Source organism: Wyeomyia smithii, chromosome 3, assembly GCF_029784165.1.
Source record: "Wyeomyia smithii strain HCP4-BCI-WySm-NY-G18 chromosome 3, ASM2978416v1, whole genome shotgun sequence".
NCBI classification, from domain to species: domain Eukaryota; kingdom Metazoa; phylum Arthropoda; class Insecta; order Diptera; family Culicidae; genus Wyeomyia; species Wyeomyia smithii.
The window spans coordinates 72,175,729-72,197,659 of record NC_073696.1 but is presented as its reverse complement, the minus strand read 5'-3'; the positions used below and the strand labels follow the sequence as shown (position 1 = coordinate 72,197,659).

The 21,931-nt window shown below is 37.2% G+C and overlaps 4 protein-coding genes across 6 annotated transcripts in view; 3 read left to right on the top strand and 1 right to left on the bottom strand.

Annotated features, from left to right (window-relative positions):
- Positions 1–20,207, top strand: part of LOC129730641 (uncharacterized) — a 57,883-nt gene extending 37,676 nt beyond the window's left edge. The window contains exons 4-10 of the mRNA XM_055690147.1: positions 15,778–15,949; positions 16,124–16,499; positions 16,562–17,495; positions 17,571–17,872; positions 17,934–18,407; positions 18,472–18,632; positions 18,841–20,207. Of these exons, the coding sequence (XP_055546122.1) occupies positions 15,778–15,949; positions 16,124–16,499; positions 16,562–17,495; positions 17,571–17,872; positions 17,934–18,407; positions 18,472–18,632; positions 18,841–19,547 (3,126 nt within the window). The 3' untranslated portion in view covers positions 19,548–20,207. The remainder of the gene's footprint in view (positions 1–15,777; positions 15,950–16,123; positions 16,500–16,561; positions 17,496–17,570; positions 17,873–17,933; positions 18,408–18,471; positions 18,633–18,840) is intronic.
- On the bottom strand, positions 1,772–2,651 carry LOC129730642 (uncharacterized). Of its 3 annotated transcripts, none has more exons than XR_008728891.1 (2): positions 2,540–2,623; positions 1,772–2,486 (listed from the first exon to the last, which is right to left on the bottom strand). XR_008728891.1 is itself a non-coding variant. In XM_055690149.1 (2 exons), the coding sequence occupies exons 1-2, from the start codon at positions 2,559–2,561 to the stop codon at positions 1,833–1,835; spliced, it is 666 nt and encodes a 221-aa protein (XP_055546124.1). In that variant the 5' UTR covers positions 2,562–2,602; the 3' UTR covers positions 1,774–1,832. The 3 variants fall into 3 exon arrangements, 2 of the variants coding, with proteins under 2 accessions (XP_055546124.1, XP_055546123.1); XM_055690149.1 differs by having other exon boundaries at positions 1,774–2,486; positions 2,550–2,602; XM_055690148.1 differs by having other exon boundaries at positions 1,775–2,486; positions 2,556–2,651.
- Positions 14,243–15,088, top strand: LOC129730643 (uncharacterized). The gene is made up of 2 exons (XM_055690150.1): positions 14,243–14,351; positions 14,415–15,088. The coding sequence occupies exons 1-2, from the start codon at positions 14,313–14,315 to the stop codon at positions 15,066–15,068; spliced, it is 693 nt and encodes a 230-aa protein (XP_055546125.1). The 5' UTR covers positions 14,243–14,312; the 3' UTR covers positions 15,069–15,088.
- A 792-nt stretch (positions 20,208–20,999) lies between the features above and the next one.
- On the top strand, positions 21,000–21,890 carry LOC129729386 (uncharacterized). The gene is made up of 2 exons (XM_055687923.1): positions 21,000–21,110; positions 21,173–21,890. Exons 1-2 carry the CDS (start codon positions 21,012–21,014, stop codon positions 21,824–21,826), a joined length of 753 nt encoding a protein of 250 aa, XP_055543898.1. The 5' UTR covers positions 21,000–21,011; the 3' UTR covers positions 21,827–21,890.
- The last annotated feature ends 41 nt before the right edge of the window (positions 21,891–21,931 follow it).

The window sequence follows — 21,931 nt, the reverse complement described above, 5'->3', positions numbered from 1 at the left end:
GCGAGAAACGCAAACCCGCACCGACTGTAACGCAACAAACGCAAAATTCGCACCGACTGAAACTTGGTGTCATGATATTGTTATTCGAGTTTCCTAATGATTTAACGTGATAAAACTATTTTTGTTACCATGTGATTGTGAACCTAGAGTTAACCTAGTTTTTTCATGATTGCATTAATGGTTCCTATACTTACACTCAAATTATGGCTGCAATTTTAACCAATTAAATAGATTATTTTGCTTTTTAATAGATGGTTTACATGTATTAAATTGAAATTAAACGCGTGATTAACTAGAAGAGTGTATCTTCTCTCGTCAAAAATGTTGTAGAGTTGACTCGAACTGAAATTTTGTGTTCGATCCGATTGATTCATCATGTTAGAAAATAAGAAGCTGATGCATTTCAATTGTAAAAATGACAATGCTACCTGCCTTACTCACGGTGCTCCCACGGACACGGATTTATATGACAATCTTACAGTGCACAGTAGTGGTCCAAACTCGAAAAATCGTGATCGTTTTAGATTTTACTGTGGGAAATTTGATTTTATGTATCCAGTGTTTTCAGCAAGTTTGTGTCATAAAATGAAACCTCTTTGGTTTTTCAATCAAACCCCTCAACAGCTAGATATAAATTATTTTTTCTAATTTTCAATATATCAGATGTCTTTCTTCAGCAAAATTGTAGGAAAATTCAAAAGAAAAAATGCTGGATACTGCGATATTTTATCTGTACGTTAGACACGACAAATATAGTGTTTCGAGTAAACTCGGTTTTTTGTCTATAACTTTTCGATGTGATTGTCAAATAAGTCAACTAGTTCTCCGAACAATATTTTGTATTTTATTCGGTGCATAATACCGCATTGGGATAATGCCGTCAACCACGATAGTGACTAATGAAACACATAGTTGTAGTCTATACAAGAAAAAGCTTGAAGCAAAAGAGGACACGCCAGAATAGATCTAAGTACTGGTCACAGTAATACAATATCCCCAACAAGGAAAAAAATCAGCACTATTCCTAAACATTGACGCAGTAATAGTTTCGACTTATGATAAACTATTCTTTTTTCTTCTAAAATTAGGTTTCTATAACTTATGTTTTACAGTAATTGACACTTAAATCGAATGTTCTACGTTTTAAGCTAAATACAAACAAGTTACACATATCAACCTGACATTTTATAAATGCTCGAATTCCGACGCGGATTCAGTTCTCACGGCACGGGCTCTCCAAATCCAGTGGCGCCGATTTTGCGGATTCAAGATTAAATTCTCTGTAACAACCCTGCATATGAATAGATTTCGTCTGAAGTCTAAATTCCTTGTGAAAACAATGCGAGGAATATTAAAGAAATATTGGTGAAATGTAATATGGAGAGGAGGAGAACTCGACTGTGGACCCAAGTGTAGGGGAGAAATGCACCTTCTCTTTCAATGCTTTGAAGAGTTTTTTTATGTTTTTAATCGATCAGCATAATAAATTATTTTCTAAAATAAATTTCCTTAAATTACAAAATAGTAAAAAAACTAAATTTAACATTAATGATTTTGTGTTAAAAGCCATGAAAACATTTTGATTGGAGGTTAGCCAGGACATATGAATTATCGCTGATGCCGAAATCCTACTTTTAGCAATCTATTTAACAGTAGACTAGCTAAACTCATCAGTCTCTGTTCATTCTGTACATGATAATGTAACTCCAGTTATACGGTAAAATATCGTCATGAACATTTTCTTTCAACTCAATATTCATAATACCGTGAAAATGCTAATAATAATTTGTATGTTTTTTGTTTTATCGCCTTGCGAAATACGATTTTTTGATTTATTTTAGGCCCTCCAGACACTCGTTTGTATAAGATGTCATATCGACGATCAAGCTTCTAAAGCTATCATTTGCATCTTTCAGACAAGTGTAAAATCCATCTAAACGGCTATTTAAAAAACTCTTTAGTTCCTCTACAATGGAAGAATAATCCAAATTTACATTGCTTGACACTAACAAACGCTCGTCGATAGCATCACTAATCGATTGTGGATTTAAAATAATGTTTCGCTGGATGAACACTTCCAGTGGATCATATTTAGTTAAATTTGCCAGATCTTCCTGGAAGCGATTATAAATCCTCAGTACAACATCCATTATTCCTTTGTCCGTCTCTTTGACGCAGTCACTGTGATTGTTTCCAACCCAGCCTACGGATCCTTTTAACAGCGGAAGATTGTTTTCCCAACACCATTGTTTATCGATAGTTTCTCCAAACTGTATCATCTCATCTTCTTCCCGAACAACCATTTTCAATAATTCGCTCTCAATGAAAACAGAACTGAAGTAAAAATTTCTCAAAGATTCTGTCACGGTTCGTTTAGCATTTGCAACTTTCTGAATCAAGGCGCTTTGATTTTGTTGTAGGTTGGTAATTATATTGTCAATTTTAATCAGTAATTCCAATGAAGTATGTCTCTCATTTGCCCTAATCTGTTGAGAAGTGAAATATGATTAGTAGATCCAAAAAATGTTAACTTACATACGATTCCTCACGCTTACAAACATGGAAAGCAAACAAAACACAACGGTAAGACCAACTGCCTTCATGATTGACAATTACCTACTACCGTACCGCTCAGGAAGTGAGGACAATCATCAGCCAGCAGTTCCGTCATTTATGATGGCCAATTGCGTAAATTGAGTGTTTATTGGGATACGGTATTCATGTTATCTTATCCTCATTTCCTGTCCAATGCCACAATTTGTTCCACGAGCTTATATTTTCAGTTCATGAGCCATTATATGGCTCGGTTCGCAAAATCGTACTAAATAAATAATCCTCACGTCAACCGCATTTTAAGTTGTATTGCATACCACACCTGCAGTGTGCACACTGCAGCACAATTTTTCTATCATATCCAAATGATTTTGCTCGTATGATCAATCGTTGAAATTCGATGATCTTAACTTGTTGAGGGTAGAAAAATTTATTCTCTAAATTAAACGATCTTAATTAACGAAACGCCAATTTCTCCAAAAAAATGCGATCTTTTTGAAATTGTCATGTCAAAGAACACTGTTTGTAAATTTAGCGAGAAAAGTGAGGACCACAATTTTTTTCTCGTTTATGGGTTTATTCTGTTTAGTTTGAACTTTTCCATATCCAATGTTTGTTTGTGGAATCTACCTTCTTTATGATGTTGTGAATATACTGTTATGAGGAATTTACGTTTACTAGGAACCAGAAAATTACACGGAACGAAATGGTAAGAAGCGAATATAAAATGGGTTCGCGTTAGTTAACGAAACCGCGGCGGTGAATCCCATGGATGAGAAAATAGAATTGAAGGCATTTTTCGTTTCAATAATACTATTGGATAACATAATGAATCAGTTTCACAACATGAAACATACCAGAATACAAACGATGCACATAAGATTGAATTCACACAATAGTATCAGGACAAACTATAAGATTTAATCAATATTCTAATTCGACCGTCAGATGTCTCTAGTAACTTAAATTCAGTTGATCTGGATTTATTACTAAACAAAAACAATGAAAACCTAATTTTATCATAAAACCAGGAATATGATTTGATTTTTTTGTAAATATATAGGGTAAGAAACGGCTTAAGTAGTGGCGCCTATTTCAATCGGGCCTCAACCTCCTGAATTTTGATCAATATCGACAATTTCAATGATAAGAACGTAAACTATGATTAACTCTGAACATAAAATACAATTCAACACAGAAAAATCTTTGAAAAAAACATCAAACGAAAAAAATCAACCATAATTTCAGCTATTCAGTCGATATTCGGGTGGTGAAGAAAATCCCCTACAAAACAGATGCAAACTGCTTAAAATAGGTTCGGGGTAATTGAAATAGTGTCCCTTAATGGAGAACTTCAATTGATTATTGTTAAAGTTTGCTAAATGGGTTTTAGAATCTGAAAACAAATGCTGACAGAGAAAAAGATAGAGAACAAATTAATATCCGTATGTTTCTATTTTACCTTAAATATTTTGAGTATTTCGACTCAATACACAAGCGGCTCCTGAAACTGCTTATAATATGTTCCCTAGCCTATTACACGAAAAATTAGAGAAAAAATATCCACAGCATTTTTCAAGTAGATTCAATAATATTTTTTTTTTGTTAGGATGGGTGAATAATTCGTTCTGACAATATAAAAGCACTCATACGTTTTACGTAATTATATCAAACAAGCAGAATCGCAATCGAAGCTCATCGGTGGTAAAACAAAGACCACACAACCAACTGCATCCTCGTAGTAAAATTCGTCGGTCATCGCCTGGATATTTTATGTATATTCTGTCTGGCTCTACTATAACTAGAGCACACATATGCAAAATTTCATTTCATCCGCCGTGTTATACCGCGCGTACAGAACGTACGCGCTCGTATGTGGTCTAAATCCATGACCACCCATCAGTGAACCCGCCCGGAAATGAAAACTCCGTCTCGAATATATGCAAATTCATGGTGCTTGGTAATAATGCTTCTCTCGCAAAAGCGGTCGACTTTGATGCTGAAGCAGTTCGCATCAGGACAAAGATACGAAGCAAATTTAGCGCGACTGCGATGTAATGTAGTAATATTACAAAAACTTCCCTAGGTTTTATTTTGTCCGCTCCCCATAGCATGTTAGGTTTTAAGTACCAAGTATAAGCCTCAGAGATTGGATTACATTATTTAATTCAAAAGCTAAACTAGCAATATACAATATATTAGCACTTTAAATCCCTAGTTACAAGTTCTCTCAAAATTATTTATCTGGAAAATTGATCATTCTACCTCTAATCAAAAAATGTGCTCGAAACCTTCCAACCATGAAAATCGCTATTGAAAGCTTTTTTTTATTTATCAAACATTATGCTAGCAAACAAATCAAAGTGAAAGATACACATTATTCAAAAGTTCGGAACACAGTTTGTAGCCTGTTTTAATACCTTTTTTTCAAATACACACTCGGCAACAGATTGAACAGACTAGCTACGAAAGCTTATATTCAAACAAATAATAACTCAAAATGGAAGTTTCAGAATGATGCCTGAGACAACATTCTAGTTTTCCGGTAACGAACGAATATCTATCCTTTACGACCCGGCAGACCGTATACAAGTTCAAGATTATAACGTTCACGGTTGAAGGGCAAAACACTACCACTGAATGGTATCCAGGCGTAAGGGAAGTGAACGAGCGTAGGAGATATAATTGAGCATATTTGCGATAGTGTTAGAGTGGAGGTTCCTTTTCTGTACGTTGAAACAATGTGTTGTTTCTTGAACAGGATTGTCTGCAAGGTATTATCATTACCAAACTGTTTTTTGTTTTGGAAAAATATGTCCATAATCCTACATTGCCTGTTCACGTGAGTATTACTGTACTGCGGTACTGCGCTTATGTATTAGTAAACCATGAAAAGGCTAGACTTTGTTTTTCTCCGAAAACGAAGCGGATATCAGTCGTCCTGCAATTAATTCGCGTGACCCTTTCTAATTAATCAAACGACCAGCAAATGAAATCGGGAGGATGGCTGTGATTCGTGTAGCGAAAGTTGATAGAAAAAAAGAGTCGGTGTATTTTTGATCAGTTACCCCGTTAATGGCTGTTCTGGCTAGTGGCTTTTGAATAAATCCATTTTTGAAAAATACTTTTCGTATTTACAATAAAACAGCTACAAGGTTTGAGGTCGCTCAAAACGACGAAAATATTTCATTATTTTTTAACTTTGATCTTGTAGAAATGTGTGTTATATCCAGTATACGGCAGAAAAAAAGCGAAAATGTTCAAACGTTAGAATTGGGTTAGTTTGTGTATCTTTGTTTTTGTTTACATTTACTTTCAAGTGCTGCAACAGAACATCGAAATCGGTTTATTGCAAATAACAGAAAATGTACGCTAAAAAGGGATACGAGTTTACTGTTCGCTCAAAAGACGCCGATTGCCGAGGCCGTTGGATGTCATTTGGCCACAGTTTACCGCATCAAAAAGTCTCCACAGGATGGCTCTAAGCAGTGAAAGCCAGGAAGTGGCATCCTCGGTTTGCACCTACGCAAATCGTGATCAAATCGGTCCGTGCAAAGATTGCTTGCAACCCGTTACGTTTTATACAGAAACTTGCCAAGGATGCCAACATTTCTGAGAAATCCATATGAAGAATCATCAAAGAAGAAGACCTAGAGTGAAACGTCACTTGATAACGGAGCGGATAAAAGAGCTACGAGTGAAATTAATATTCCTGTTCTTCGACGAAATCGGACCCAGCACTGGCTGATTGAAAATTTGAAGTTTTGGTCGAAAGATTTGTGGTCCCCAAGCAGCCCGGACCCTCACCCGTTGGATAATTCGTTTTGGGCGTATGTTGAAGCAAGGGCCTGCGAAATATCTCACCCTACTGTGAACACCCTATAGTCTATGGCAGTCGATGCCAGAACTACCTTCGAGAGACATGTTCTAGGTTCCGGTAACGTCTCGAGAATGTTATTCGAAAATGTTGATATTATTACTAAGGTTCTTCAAATAATATTCGAAAGAAACACCATAAATTTTCACCATTTACCATGAAAATCGGTCCAGCCATCTCAAAAAAAATCGAGTGAGATTGAGAGAACAATACATACAGTTTATGAGTTCGAAGCAAGAACTTTTATTATTTATCAATTCCTACTAAGTTTCACAACAAACTTGTTGGAGTAGGCCTTACGCTTCCGGTTTGCCCAGAAATTCTCGCTGAAACGCAGCTAGGGGACGTCGGATGGGTTCGCCGATTTGGATACCAAATCGATAATCAGTCGCTCCATCTCCTGCAACGATCGCTTCGAGTAGTGGGCCGACGGCAGATCTGGCCGAAGCTCAATTCCTTCGTGGGAGAAGTAAAATACGAAATGCCCTGCCAGTCATTGCCATCGGGGGTGAGATGGGTCTCGTCGTTCATCGCCATCGCCACGTTGTGATTCGCTGTGAAAATCTACTTGACTTGAAGATTCCTCTCCGGAATCCTTTGGAGCTTCTTCTCGCTGAGCCGTCCGGAACCGGGCTTTCTTTCGATGCTCTGATTGTTGGCCAACAGTGCCAAGTCGTTGCCGCAACGGGTGAATCCTACGTCAAAAAAGTGCCGTACGATGTCCGTTTTCGACGCGGCGCACAGTGGTAGGTCTCTGAACAAAAGTCGGAAAAACCTATGACTGGAAATTACATATTATCAGAATTTTGGGGCGGTGAATTCGTTTCTAATGTTAGAAAATGTTGGAAATAGACATTTATGCACCTAGAATGCCGTAAGGGCTTTTTCATGATCAGATTTTTTTTTCTGCTTCAATCATGCTTAAAATTCTAATAGAGAAACCGCTCTTATATTTATCTCAACACCTATACTCATCTCATTGCTCTCATTTTTCCAATTTACTGTAGCATTTTAGTTTTTTTACAAAGTAAAAGTATTTTAATTTTACCTCTCGATTCAGTCGAGTAGTCGGAAGTGAGAAGAGCGTAACAAGAGCGATGAGAAGAATATGGGTGCTAAGAATCAGGGTGGCCACTCTACCGGGAAAAAACGGGAAAAGCGGGAGAAGGCCGAGAATTTCAAATCACCGGGAAAAAAGACGGGAAATTAGGTTTCACGCCGGGAAAATCAAGATCCTGCATGCCTGCGGTGAAAACCTGTATTTTTTGCATGATGGCCTAATTGGCATGATTCTGCCAGTTATAGAAATGCTGGTTGTTGACTTCAGCTAAAGTCAGCAGCGGCTTCGTAGTTCTCGTAGCGTTGAACAAAATCAAGCTTGACGAATAAACATATTTTGCTATTCCGTAACATATTTTGTCAGGAAAATAGTCGTACGTTCTCCTCTTGCATATCCAACCTCCTTCTTATGTGAACAAGGACTGCTCAGGTTTGAACCAGATGGAAGAAACTTTGATTGCCCAAAACATCGTATACGACACTATTAGCGTCGCGGAAGGCGCATTGAAAGTTCTTGTGAATAGTGTTCGACATTGGAGTCCGACCAAAAGTCAGATAGGACCGGAATCTTCTGAGGTCGGAAAAAGTCCGGCAGAAAAAATAAACTTTGATTTTTAATATGATTCTTCGCAGCAGGACATTTATATTGTATTTGTTTCGATTTGCATTTTTATGAAAGAGCATTATTATTGCATTTCAAGTGACATATTTTAAAGAGAATATATATCAAAACTTTCCACAAACTCTATACGTCTTTTTGCGTTTTTTTTGCAGAATTAAAATAAGTTATTTTTTGATTCTGTGTTCGTCCTATTGACTACTGTGTTGCCACCTTGAAGAGCTATTTGTGAAAGATTTCTCAATTTTTTTCTATATCAAAACCAAACGTTAGCTACGCGAAAAAAAGGAAAATTATTTTAGAGCCTTTAAATTAAAACGTCATGTCAGATATCTAGAAAAAAGTTTTTTTTAATCGTAAATGTGGTATTTTGCCCTAAAAATTTGAAACGTAACGATTCCCATTTATATTTAACAATGGAACATATCAATTAGTCTGCATTTCAATGCAAAATAAATGAAAAAAAATATGAACATATTTTGATTTGAAAAAAAAAAATTCAAGACGATTTTGTTAGTATGTGTTGTATACTGTTTTGAAAAAGGAGCTCATATTTATCAAAAAAACTGTCATGATTTTGTTCAGAGATACATACAAATTGCGTTTTATACAGTTTTTGCTGTGATTTTTCACTCGTTTTTTTTTCGTGGATTTCGGAATTTCCATGGTTTGTCATGCAAATTACCAGAAAAAGTCTCTGATTGATTTAAAGTGTCGGTTGAATTTATTTTACGGGTCTGAGAAATCTCTCATACATGCCATTGGGCCCAGCTCGAAAGTCCCAGGGTCGAAGTTTTCGAAAAAAAATTGGTTCGAAATAACAGACCTCGACGTTTTGTGCATTTCTAAGACATTTGTCATCAGAAAAAAAAAACAAAATTATGACAATTTCATGTGCATTTTTTCATTTGTCACTCTAAGGCTCTTCTTCTTAAAGTCTGAGATCAAATTTTGCATGAGAACTTTTTTCGAGAAAAAAAATAACTTCTAAGCCCTAACGCAAAACGAAGTTCGATGGTTGAATTTATTGACACCCTTATTCAGAAGCATTGTAAGCTCAAGAGCAGCTTGACGGAGAGTAGAAGCAGAAGGAATCAAGAAAGCACGAGAAGGCGAAGATTGTCAACGACTTGGAGATAAAAAGGGTGAAAATTGTGCAAGAGTTCTCTAGGAAGATACTTGCTAAAGTCGCAAACAGCTAAAAGCGAAGAAGGAGAAATATTTTTCATTGTTTCATGTCACTATTTTTGCAAGGACATAAATAAACATGTGAAAATTGTTGTTTATCTGATAGTTTTGCCTTTCTCTTATTGCCTTTCTCCTAGAAAGGTATAGCAATCACTGGAAAAACCGAAGGTATAAAAATGGTCCCAATGGCCGAATGTCATATACCACTCGACTTCTTTCGACGAACTGAGCATTTTCTGTATGTATGTATGTATGTGTGTGTGTGTGCAACTTTTTTTTCTCACTCACTTTTCTCAGAGATGGCTGGACCGATTTTCATAAAATTAATTGCAAATGAAAGGTCTACTTGCGCCATAGGTTGCTATTGAATTTCATTGTAATCGGGTTTTTAGTTTAGAAGTTATGTATCAAAATGTAAAAATCACGAAACATCAATATCTCAGAAACCACGCAACCGATTTCAATAAAACTTGTTTCAAATGATTGGGCTGTCCCCAGAACCCTTAACTTTTGAATTTCGTTATGGTTGAACATATGGTTCGAAAGTTATGTAAAGAAAAGTTATCCTGAGGTTGTTTAAACTCACTCATTTTTCTCAGTGATGGCTGAACCGATTTTCACAAAATTAGTGTCAAATGAAAGGTCTAGTTGCCCCATAGGTTGCTATTGAATTTCATTGCAATCGGATTGTAACTGTGTCCGTTGTTCATAAAAATGTGAAATCACATAATAAAAGTAAACATATTGACTTTCTCCTAACGATCACTGGCGAATTAAAAGGTAGAAAAATGATTGAAATGGCCGAATGTCATATACTATTCAACTCAGTTCGACGAATCGAGCATTTTCTGCATATATGCATGTATAGGTGTATATGTTTGTGTGTGGGTGTGTACGTGTGTATGTGCACCTTTCTTTCGCACTCACTTTTCTCAGAGATGGTCTGACCGATTCTTTCTTACTTGGTGTCAAATGAAGGGTCTATTTGCCGCTTAGGTTGCTATTGAATTTCATTGTAATCAAACTTTTAGTTTTGGCGCTGCGTCAGAATGTGAAAAACGCTCTTATATCTCAGAAGCTATGAACATAGTTGAATTCAAATAAATGGGCTTTTAAACCCTTAAACAATGAATTTCATAATGTTCAAACATGTAGTTTGAAAGTTATAGAAAAAAACGAAACCCGCAGACTGTTTAAAACTATAGCTACGATCAAAATATGTGGCCTCAACATCATTTATATTTAATATTGTACTATTTCAATGTTTGCGGCCTTGCTCGGGATTGAAGTTGAAATTAAAAGTCATTTCTATCATTTCACTTTTTGCTTTTCTCCTAGAAAGGTATAGCAATCACTGCAAAAACTAAAGGTATAAAAGTGCTCAAAAGGGCCGAATGTCGTATACCACTCGACTCAATTCGACGAGCTGAGCATTTTCTGCATGTGTGTGTGTGTGTGTGTGTGTAACGCTCTCCCAATCTCACTCGATATTCTCAGAGATGGCTGAATCGATTTGAATAAAATCAATTGCAAATGAAAGGTCTAGTTGCCCTATAAGACCCTATTGAATTTTATTGTAATCTGATTTCTAGTTTAGAGGTTATGTATCAAGATGTAAAAATCACGAAACATTATTATCTCAGAAACTACACAACCGATTTGAACAAAATTGGTTTCAAATGAACGGCCTACCTTAAAACCCCTAAATTTTTGAATTTTATGAAGATTGAACATATGGTTCAGAGGTTACAGAAAGAAACGTGTTCTGGAGACTGTTTAATCTCACTCATGTTTCTCAGAGATGGCTGGACCGATTTTCATAAAATCAGTGTCATATGGAAAGTCTTGTTGCCCCATAAGACCCTAATGATTTTTTTTGCGAACGGATTATTACTTTTCCTGTTATGTTTAAAAATGTGAAATCCAGCATTGAAAAGAAACCTATTCTGATGACTGCTCACTCACTTTTCTCAGAGATGGTTGACCCGATTTCCACAGACTTAGTATCGAATGAAAGGTCTAGCTGCCTCATAACACCCTATTGAACTTTGCTGTAAGCGGAATGTAACTTCGTCTGTAATGTATCGAAATGTGAAAATCACTAAACTTTATTATCTTAGAAACTACACAACAGATTTGTACAATATTGATATCGAATGAACGGGATAGTTAAGAGTTAACTGATGAATTATGATTGAACACGTGGTTTCAAAGTTTGGCTCCCCCATACGTTCCCTTTTCATTTGATTGTAATCAAACTTAAGCAACCGTTATGTTTTAATTTGTAAAACAACGAAAGTCTATTATCTCAAGTATTACACGACTTATTTGAACATAACTAGTGTCATACAAACGAGTCATCTCTCAAACTTACAAATAACAAACTTCATAAAAATTTGATATACTGTTGAAAAGTTTTGTAAAGAAAAGAAATTCAAAGACTATTCAACACTATAGCTGCTTTGATCAATATATATGGCCTCAACATGATTTAAATGTGGTATCGTACTATTTAAACGTTCCCGGTATCGCTCGTTGATTAAATTGTTCGAAATTAAGAGTCATTTCTTATATTTCGCTATTTCTGAAGCACTAACATTACGTCAAATTTCGTATTTTATACTTTAATTGCAACATGAATATTTTAGAACCCTAAGAGTAAATATACCATTTTGGATTTAAGCATTCATGTAAATATATTTTTACAAATAACAAGTTTGAATGAGAAAGGCTGAGTCTGACCGCTAGGTGGATTAATTTAGGTTTTTTTAAATTAAACACCGGGAAATTTTAATTAATTTCATCTGGAAAACCGGGAAATCGAAAGAATATCAGAGTTGTGTCCTTACCTTAAGTAAGGCGTCGTACACAAATTACGTAACGCTAAAAATCTAGATTTAATACCCCTCCTCTCCCTATGTAACGATAGGTAACGTTCGATATGACTCCCCCCCCCCTAAAATTACGTGACGCTGAACAGCCTACCCCCCTCCAAAATTTTCAATTTCAAGCAAACATCACAGTTACGTAACTGTCTCTGCTACTCCCCCTCCCCCCTACCTAACGATAAGTAACGCGGACTCAACCCCTCTCTCCATCTTCATGCGTTACGTAATTTGTGTACGACGCCTCACTTGAGGTAAGGGCACAACTCCTATATTCTTTCGATTTCCCGGTTTTCATTTTGTTCAATCATTTTGTTCAAATACACGAAACTCAATACTCTACAACTAATCACCATACGACTCCATAGTTTTCATAGTTACAGTTATACCTCGATATAAGGCAACTTTACTTTTATTTTCGTTACGTTTATCGAGTAACGTTATATCGAAGCAAAGATTTTTTTTTATTTTATGCAAGAAAATTAATAGTTACTCAAAGAAGCGCGAAACCAATTTCCCATAACCTATTAGTATTTATAATCCTTTCTTATACCCATTTAGAAATATTTTCAACAAGCTAAAAAAAATTTTTTTAATTGATACAAGAGGTTACTCAAAGATGCATGAAAACCCATTTCCCATCACCTATCAGTATTTTCAAACCATTCTTATACCCATTTAGGACAATTTTCAACAAGCAAAAAAATTGATGCAAGAGTTACTATGATTGATGCTGCATGGGTAGATTCGTCAGTGGTGTGAAGGTAAACCCATGAAAAACGACAATTTTTGTCCATATTTCAACGGTTTTGGACCAAAAATGCCATGCGCTCAATCTGACATGTTTCAGGGGTGCCTCAAAACGCTCAAAGCTGTGATCTTTCGACTCTCGAAAATCTACTTAGGGGGCGAAAATAAAATTGGTAAAATCAAAATTTTTTCGATGCCAAATACAGTCATACCTCGATATAAAGCAACCTCGGTATAACGTATCTCGATATAACGTAACTTCTACCTCGATATAACGTAACTTTTTAAAATATATTGAATTTGAAAATAAATGATACAGCAACTGTTTTTGGGCTATAAATTGCTTCAAAAAAATGTTCGTAGCAAGTTTTGAAACCAATGCGAAAATTGTCAAAAATGTGCATAAACAAGGTTTAAAAATACTAATAGGTGATGGGAAATAGGTTTTCACGCATCCTTCAGTAACAATTTACAGTTTTGCATCAATTAAAAAAAATTGTTTCCTTCTGCTTGTTGAAATTTTCTCTGAATGGGCAGAAGAAAAGTTTAAAAATACTGATAGGTGATGGGTAATAGGTTTTCGCGCATCTGTGAGTAACCACTAACAGTCTTGCATCAATTAAAAAAAAAATTTGCTTGTTGAAAATTGTCCTAAATGGGCATAAGAATGGTTTAAAAATACTAATAGGTGATGGGAAATAGGTTTTCACGCATCTTTGAGTGACCTTTTGTATCGATAGAAAAAAATATTTATTTTTTTCGCTTCTGAAAATATTTCTAAATGGGCATTAGAAAGGTTTAAAAATACTGCTAGGTTATGGAAAATAGGTTTTCGCACATTTTTGAGTAACCATTACCATTCTTGCATTATGCATATTTTTTCTGGGTTTTTTTAAGTTTGCAGACCTGTGTATCTGTTTCCCAAAAATATACGACAGCCACCTTAACTTAAGAAAAATTAACACAACGGAGATCGGATTATTTTCGGGAACAGCATTAAAAGAACAATTGCCCAGTTAAAAGTAACTGTAGATTGCCATAATAGTACTGTTATATTTCATTGCTAGAATGTATAATTCAAAAACAGCAAGTAATGTGCAAGTAAGGTTGGTGAGCTTAGGTCATCAGAGAAAACTGGAATGTATTACCATTATCAAAGCCGATGTCAGTATCATAAACATAACCATAAAAATTAACAGCTAGGAAGTTGACGATTTGTTGGAAATGATCGGTGCGTCAGTTAAATTGTTATTGATAAGCTAGTGGTCACTCTGTTTAGTGACTTCCTGTTATTTTTGGCTATATAAACAATCGCCAAATTTATAAAACCAATCATTGCAACGGGCTATCTGGATAGATACACAATCCCAGCTACGAAAAAATGAAGATTCTTGCGATCCTACTTTTTGTGACCGTCGTCGTAAGTATAAAAATAATTCGAAAGGAGTAATTGTCGTTAGTAACGTCTTGCCTTTCTTGTTAGAGTGCCGATCTATCCACAACACGTCAGGATTCTTTGAACGCATTGGAAAAGCTGCGCGCAACAATACCGAATTTCCAGTATGCACAAGACACGGCAATTTTGAAAATTTCTGAAGCCAAGCAAAAAGCTTCTGATGCTTTGAACAGCTTCTATCACAAGGTGTTTGAGGAGAAAACCAAATCTCTGCAAATTATTTTGGATGAGGAACAAGAAACGCTCGCCTATGGAGAATCAGTGCATCCCTGGTGCTGGGACAACAACGCCTTCATGCTCGAAGGTATCATGGGATGGACAGGAAACGATTTCAGCGATTGTATCAAGATACTCGATGAATCGCTCAATTCAGTAATTGCAAAGATCTACGGTCGCTTCCAGACCGACGAAACTGAAATCAACAAGTACAGTCTGTTGGAGGTCTTCAAGCAGAGGAACATCATCAGCAACCCTCAGTCAATCATCGACGCTATTGGAACCTTGCAATACGATATCAATTCGAGCGTTCCAGAGTTTGATAACGTACTGGTCGACTTCCAGACGGAACTGGAAAGCAAAAAAAGCATCTATTCAGCTTGCCTGAATAACAAGCTTGAATCGCGTAAGCAACTCATTGATAGTATTAAGGCCGAAACCGAAAGATGCCTTGCTAATATGTAATATTTATTCCACTGTTAGCAGTAAGAAATTATTTGAATAAATTTTTGATAAATTTCATTTCATATCTTTTTAAACATTGACATTAAATGCTGACTAGGCTAAGATGAAGAACCTCAATAAGAAGCAAAACACATTCATAGAAATATTCGCAATTCAAAGCCATGAATGGTTTCGTTTTAATCATGATTAATTAAAAATTGCCATGACCCTCCGTATGCTTTTTTCTAAACACAGAGTAACGTAGAATCTCAAAATGTCGAGCTTTTTCAAAAGGTAAAGGTCTGGGTAGCAACTGCAAATCATTAAATGAAAACTCGATTGAAATATCAATAGCTTAACAGGAAACAGCCTCTTATATATGATTTACCGCTCGTCGCAAACAGTTCTTTTATCTTCAAAGCGCCACCACCAGAGCTTCCCATAAATATCGGTTCAAAGAGGGATGCTGCTGAACAAGGGGAGGTGGAAAAAATCTCTTTGAAATAACCGCAAACAAAAAAATGAGCTACGTGATTTCCATTGAACGAACAGCTGAATTAAATTATCATTGATGAGCGGCAACCATTTAATTTATTCGCGTCGGATATTTAATTCTTGTAATGCTAAATAACCAAAACCACATGCAAATAGTGGGAGAGAGTCTTTACAAATCCCCAAATAAACTGAATAGAAATGTACTTTGCTCATAAACAGTTTTATGTTGTTACAGGATCACCCATTGGCACATTTAAAAGTCGTATTCGTGGATAACGATACAATCGCCGTGAACAATCACGTGCACTATCAGCTGATAAACGATACATATAAACTGTTTCAACCGAATTGTACCATGTACGAAATTAATCGCGTGGCCAACATCAAACAAACCATTTATGCCTGCGGTAAGTATACGCAAATAATGATTTCAACAATTTTTTTTGCACTTAAGCAGGATTAGGGTAATTATCCTTAAGCTCGCGGTGAAGGTCATGCTTATTATGTAAGCATGGCTGTATTTCAAAATAAAAGGCTTATGCCCTCTTCTTACCATATTTATCATTAAACATATTCAACAGCACTAATCGCTCAGCAATCCGGGCTACTACCCAAAGGACAGTACTGTGTTACATTGCGGGCGATGGACGAGTCTGTTTCGCGGGTAGTCCTTCACAGTTCGATGGGAAACGTTACAATTTGTATCAATCCCAACCACGAAAAAATCCAACTGCCTCGGCCGGAAGCACTGATTAGTGGCGAAAGTTCTGCAGCCGCAGCACAGCCCCCACGTTCCGGAGGAAAAAAGGCTCGTTCGAGCAACAAACTGGTAGCCAATCTGGCTAATTGTAGTTACGTCCCGGAGGTCACACTGTACAACACATCGACGCAATATGCACGCGTCGCGGTACCAGATAATTTTTACGATCAAGTGAGGCAGAATAGAATCAATCTGGAGTAAGTTGTTTTATAGAATAAACCGAAAAAATAAGCTTATCACTACTTTTCCTTCATTTCAGATATCGTATTGTAAACAATCCACTGGAAGCATTCGGCATAACCGAGCAGGCAGGTATAATTTATCTTAAAAACGTCACCAGCGTCCGAACGCAACTTGCCGGTGTCGTGCTGCCACTCACGGTTGCCTGGCTGAATCACACTGCTACTATCCGAATAGTTTTACAGCACAACACAAACAATTCGTGTGATGCGTTAACAGATGACTTCTGCTCTATTCACTCGAAACCAGGTGCTTGCAATTCTAGCTGTGGAATAGGCAGCCGAGAAGGCAGTTGTCACTTTCGCAATCAGGCTCCCCTTAGCGACGGGGCGAGCAAGTTCGTAGAGGACTATCCCACCTGCTCGCCAGATTTGACGTTCTGCCCAGACAACGTTTGTGATCCGCTTGAGGATATGGCGTTCAAGCTCAAGTATCAAATATGCCCTCAAGATTGTACACCGTCAAATGAAGTGATTGGATTGCATCACATTGATTCAAGTCGTTCTCGGGGCATTCATATGTCATCTACGCCTTGTACTTGTCGTAGTTCGGGACAATGCGAATGTACCCTTGCAATCGGTATCAAACCTGAGCACCGAAAAGTCAGAACTAAAACAACCCCAACCACTACAACAAGTACAGAGCTACCGACCCTAGTGAGTAACCAAACCGGAGAATCGCTACCGGCTGCCGTCAGAGACGGGAATACATTCTATCAAACTGGACTGATTAATGGTCCCCACGCACCGATATATCTGTTGGCTATAGTACTCGTACCGATGATTGTAGCTGTCCTGATTGTATCCTACTGCTTCACGCGCAAAGTTAATCTGAAGAAAAAACTAGCGGAAGAAAACAGTATTCCGATGCACATGGTTAGCAACGACACAGAGGTGTTCAACATGGACTTACCGTTAAACTCCCGAATGAATGAAATAAATTTTAAAATTGATGTTAGTATAATACTGCTTTTGCTCGTTTGAGAGAGCAATGAAATAGTGACATACATTTTCTTTTTTTACTTTTAGTTTGATTCTAAATGGGAATTTCCACGAGCGAATCTCATTTTGGATGTGACCTTAGGTGAAGGTGAGTTCGGTAAAGTTTTGAAAGGATACGCTACTGATTTACCTGAACGCCCCGGGATCACTACAGTGGCGGTAAAAATGCTTAAAACAGGAGCCAATTCTGTTGAGTTGCTCGCCCTGTTGTCCGAATATCAACTTCTTCAAGAGGTAACCCATCCGAACGTTATTCGACTGCTTGGTGCGTGTACGAAAGGCGATTCTCCTCTGCTAATTATAGAATACTGCCAGTATGGGTCACTAAAGTAAGATTTAACAGATCCCACAAGGTAGATAAATTTTACACTAAAATAATATGCATTTTAGGAACTATCTTCGTCTTAGTCGTAAATTAGACGGTCTTGACACGGCGAACTACGAAAACTCAATCGAACCAATCACTGTTAAGGACATTCTTTCGTTCGCCTGGCAAATCAGCAAAGGAATGGCCTATCTGACAGAAATTAAATTGGTTCACCGTGATTTGGCCGCCCGAAACGTACTGTTGGCAGAGGGTAAGGTGTGTAAAATATCTGATTTCGGTCTGACACGAGACGTGTACGAAGACGATGCTTATCTGAAGAAAAGCAAAGATCGAGTGCCCGTGAAATGGATGGCACCAGAATCGTTGGCGGATCACATCTACACAACCAAAAGCGACGTGTGGGCTTTCGGTGTGCTATGCTGGGAACTCATCACACTGGGTGCTTCTCCTTATCCCGGAATACCACCACAAAATCTCTATAATCTGCTGAAACAAGGTTATCGAATGGAATGCCCGAAAAATTGTTCCGAAGAAATGTAAGTAATCGGAGATCGTAATAGGAATGAAGAAACAATCATGAAATAATGACTTGAATTTCAGTTACAACATTGTGCGCTCTTGCTGGGCCGATGACCCAAAGATTCGTCCATCGTTCAAACATCTGGCAGGTCAGTTTGAACATTTACTGGGTCGTAGCGCGAAATACGTAGACATGGAACAGAACTCGATCTCTAATCCTGTGTACTGCGAGAACAACGATGGTAAGCAAGAAATTGATTTTTTTCGGACTGTGATTTTTTATCCAGAACCAGTAGCATTTATGCTCGCACCTCTGCGTCAATTTGTTATCATAGAAATTAGGACTGCTCTGTTATTCCTATGTGCCTGTTGTCCACCAATGCACATAAATTCTTTTTTTTTTCTACAAAAACGTCACAATGAATACAAGCTTGTAACTTTCTATTTCAGAAACGGATTGCGCGAAGATTTCGTTCGTGAAGGAAGAGCAAGCACGTCTCGAAAGCCTTTGGAGCACACCTCAGTATGAGTCGGCAACGGACGGCAGTAGCACCGTCGATAGCTTTCGCTACCTGTCACCGTTCGCGGACAAGAAGGCGCTGCTACTGCAAAGCTATGACACACCCCGGCCGCTAATCGAAACGGCAACCATCGAGCAAAAATTGCGCTATGAAAACGACGTCCGACTACGACCCAAAAAGGTCTTTCCCAACGGTGTCTACCCACCGTCATCAACGCCAACGTCGGCCACTGTCTACATTAACTCATCGAGCCATCCGAACCTTTTTTCCACTTTAGCAATTGATGAAACGTCCTTTATATCTACCACGTCTCCAACCGAGTACGATTCACCCAGTAGGAAACCTCGGCGGGTGTCCTACTTGGACATGAACAAGAACAGTGTTAATTTGAACTTAGAGATTAACAACATCGTCGATAAGAAGCAATCGAAAGATATTGCCTTCCGTTTTTCAAGCTCCAGCGACAACAATCTGCAGATGATAGTCACGTCCAGTGCGGATCCAACGAGCGCCTCAGTGGTCAGAAATGACCAGACGGACGAAGGTGATCGTGGGAGAGATGAAGTAGACTTCCCATGTAAGAAAATGAACAGCCATGAGCTGCTGGGTGCGTTGACCGTCACATCGACTGTTTAGATAAATACTGTCATTTCCACTTTGTTGAAGTTTTCGAAATCCTTTACCACCCTTTGAATAATCGAAAGAGTAAATGAAACCAAAAGTCAGTAATAAGTTGAAAAGTTATTACTAACAGGACTCATGTGAGTGGAACCAATATGTAGTACCAACTATTCTAGAGTATAGACTAAATATTTGATATAAATATTACACTAGTTATACAGATGAAAAACCAAACGTTATGCTGAGCTTAACGAAGTTTGGTTTTTGTACTCGTTTATTTTTTATACATATTTATTTTTGTTTTGTTTGCCCTATGTTCGTTAGGCGTAATCAATTGATCTCAATTTCAATGTACCTAACTAAATACCAAAAATGTTCTATATGTTTCCGACCTATACGGGTAGCGTTTGCTTTAAAAAATATTTATTTTGTATGTTTGAGAAACCGAAGACGTGCCATATATTGTTGCGCTTAAAATAAAACTCGTTGTTTATTAGAAAAAATATAGGTTCTATAATCGTTCGCTGATAACTTTTAGCTATGTCTGGAACATTATCGAATCGATTCGTGAGCATTATACCCAAATGCTTTGAGCTGCAACAACGTGTATGAAATGCAGCTGTGCAAAAAAAAGACTATAAATTAAACCGGGAGGCGAATAAATGTATAAAATAATCCGAGTATGGTTTAGTTATTACCAGTGCAATCCGAATTACTTAAACCTGATGTACTTTAGGTTGCCCACAAATCCACAATTCGAAAATTGTAGAGCCCGCTTCCCTTGGCCCTTAAGATGTTCTGGTACGAAAATTATAAGTATATATAATAGCATCTCGAATTCATAATTTGGAAAAACTATGAATGTATAATTTTCAAAAAAAAATTATAATCATGGTTATAGTTTTTCCAACTTATCCAAGTCCCTCCGGCCTGTAAAAAAATACCAAAACTTCTACCCGAGAAAAACCAGTTTTGCACAAAAAAATTGAGATCCTATTACAAACAGCGAGATAACTCGATTCGCCCATGTACCGTAAAGCGCCCTATTTCTGCGCGGTTCCTACTTCATATTAAAATGTTAAAAAAATATCAATTAACAGCAGATTTTCAAAAATGATGTTTGGAAGTGATTTCCTATATATTAACTGTTAACTTTCTGCTTATGTTTCCTTTTTTACTAAAAAGCATCAACATTTTGATACTAAGTGCGCAGAATTAGGGCGCCTGGTACTTCAAATGAGACGAGTTGCTCGTCGATGTTTCTATAATACGATCCGGAGAAAACGGAAGTTTATTATCAGTAGATATCTAGGCCAATTTTATTATCATAAATTTAGTATAACCATAAAAATTAACGACGAAGATGTTATCGATTTGTTGGAAATGATGGTGCGTCATTTTAATTGCTATTGATAAGCTAGTGGTCATTCAGTAATGGACCTCCTATTGTTTTCGGCTATATAAACAATTGGTAAATTTATGGAACCAATCATTGCAACGGGCTGTCTCCATAGATGCACAATCCCAACTACAAAAAAAATGAAGATTCTTGTGATCCTACTTTTTGTGACCGTCGCCGTAAGTATAAAATTGTTCGGAACAAGTAACTGTCTTTAGTAACGTCTTGCCTTTCCTATTAGAGTGCCGATCTATCCACAACACGCCAGAATTCACTGAACGCGTTGGAAAAGCTTCGTGCAACGATACCAGATTTTCAGTATGCACAAGACTCAGCAATTTTGAAAGTTTCTGAAGCCAAACAAAAAGCTTCTGATGCTTTGAACAGCTTCTATCACAAGGTGTTTGAGGAGAAAACCAAATCTCTGCAAATTATTTTGGATGAGGAACAAGAAACGCTCGCCTATGGAGAATCAGTGCATCCCTGGTGCTGGGACAACAACGCCTTCATGCTCGAAGGTATCATGGGATGGACAGGAAACGATTTCAGCGATTGTATCAAGATACTCGATGAATCGCTCAATTCAGTAATTGCAAAGATCTACGGTCGCTTCCAGACCGACGAAACTGAAATCAACAAGTACAGTTTGTTGGAGGTTTTCAAGCAGAGGAACATTATCAGTAATCCTCAGTCCATCATCGACGCGATTGGAACCTTGCAACACGATATCACTACGAGCGTTCCGGAATTTGATAGCGTATTGAGTGAATTTCAGTCGGAACTGGAAAGCAAAAAATGCACCTATTCCGTTTGTCTTAACAACAAGCTTGAAGCGCGTAAGCAACTGATTGATAGTATTAAGGCCGAAACCGAAAGATGTCTTGCCAATATGTAATTTTTATTCCACTGTTAGCAATTATAAGTAATTTGAATAAATTGTTGAAATATTTCATGCCATATTCTTATATATTCTTTCATAAATTTACATTAAATGGGAACA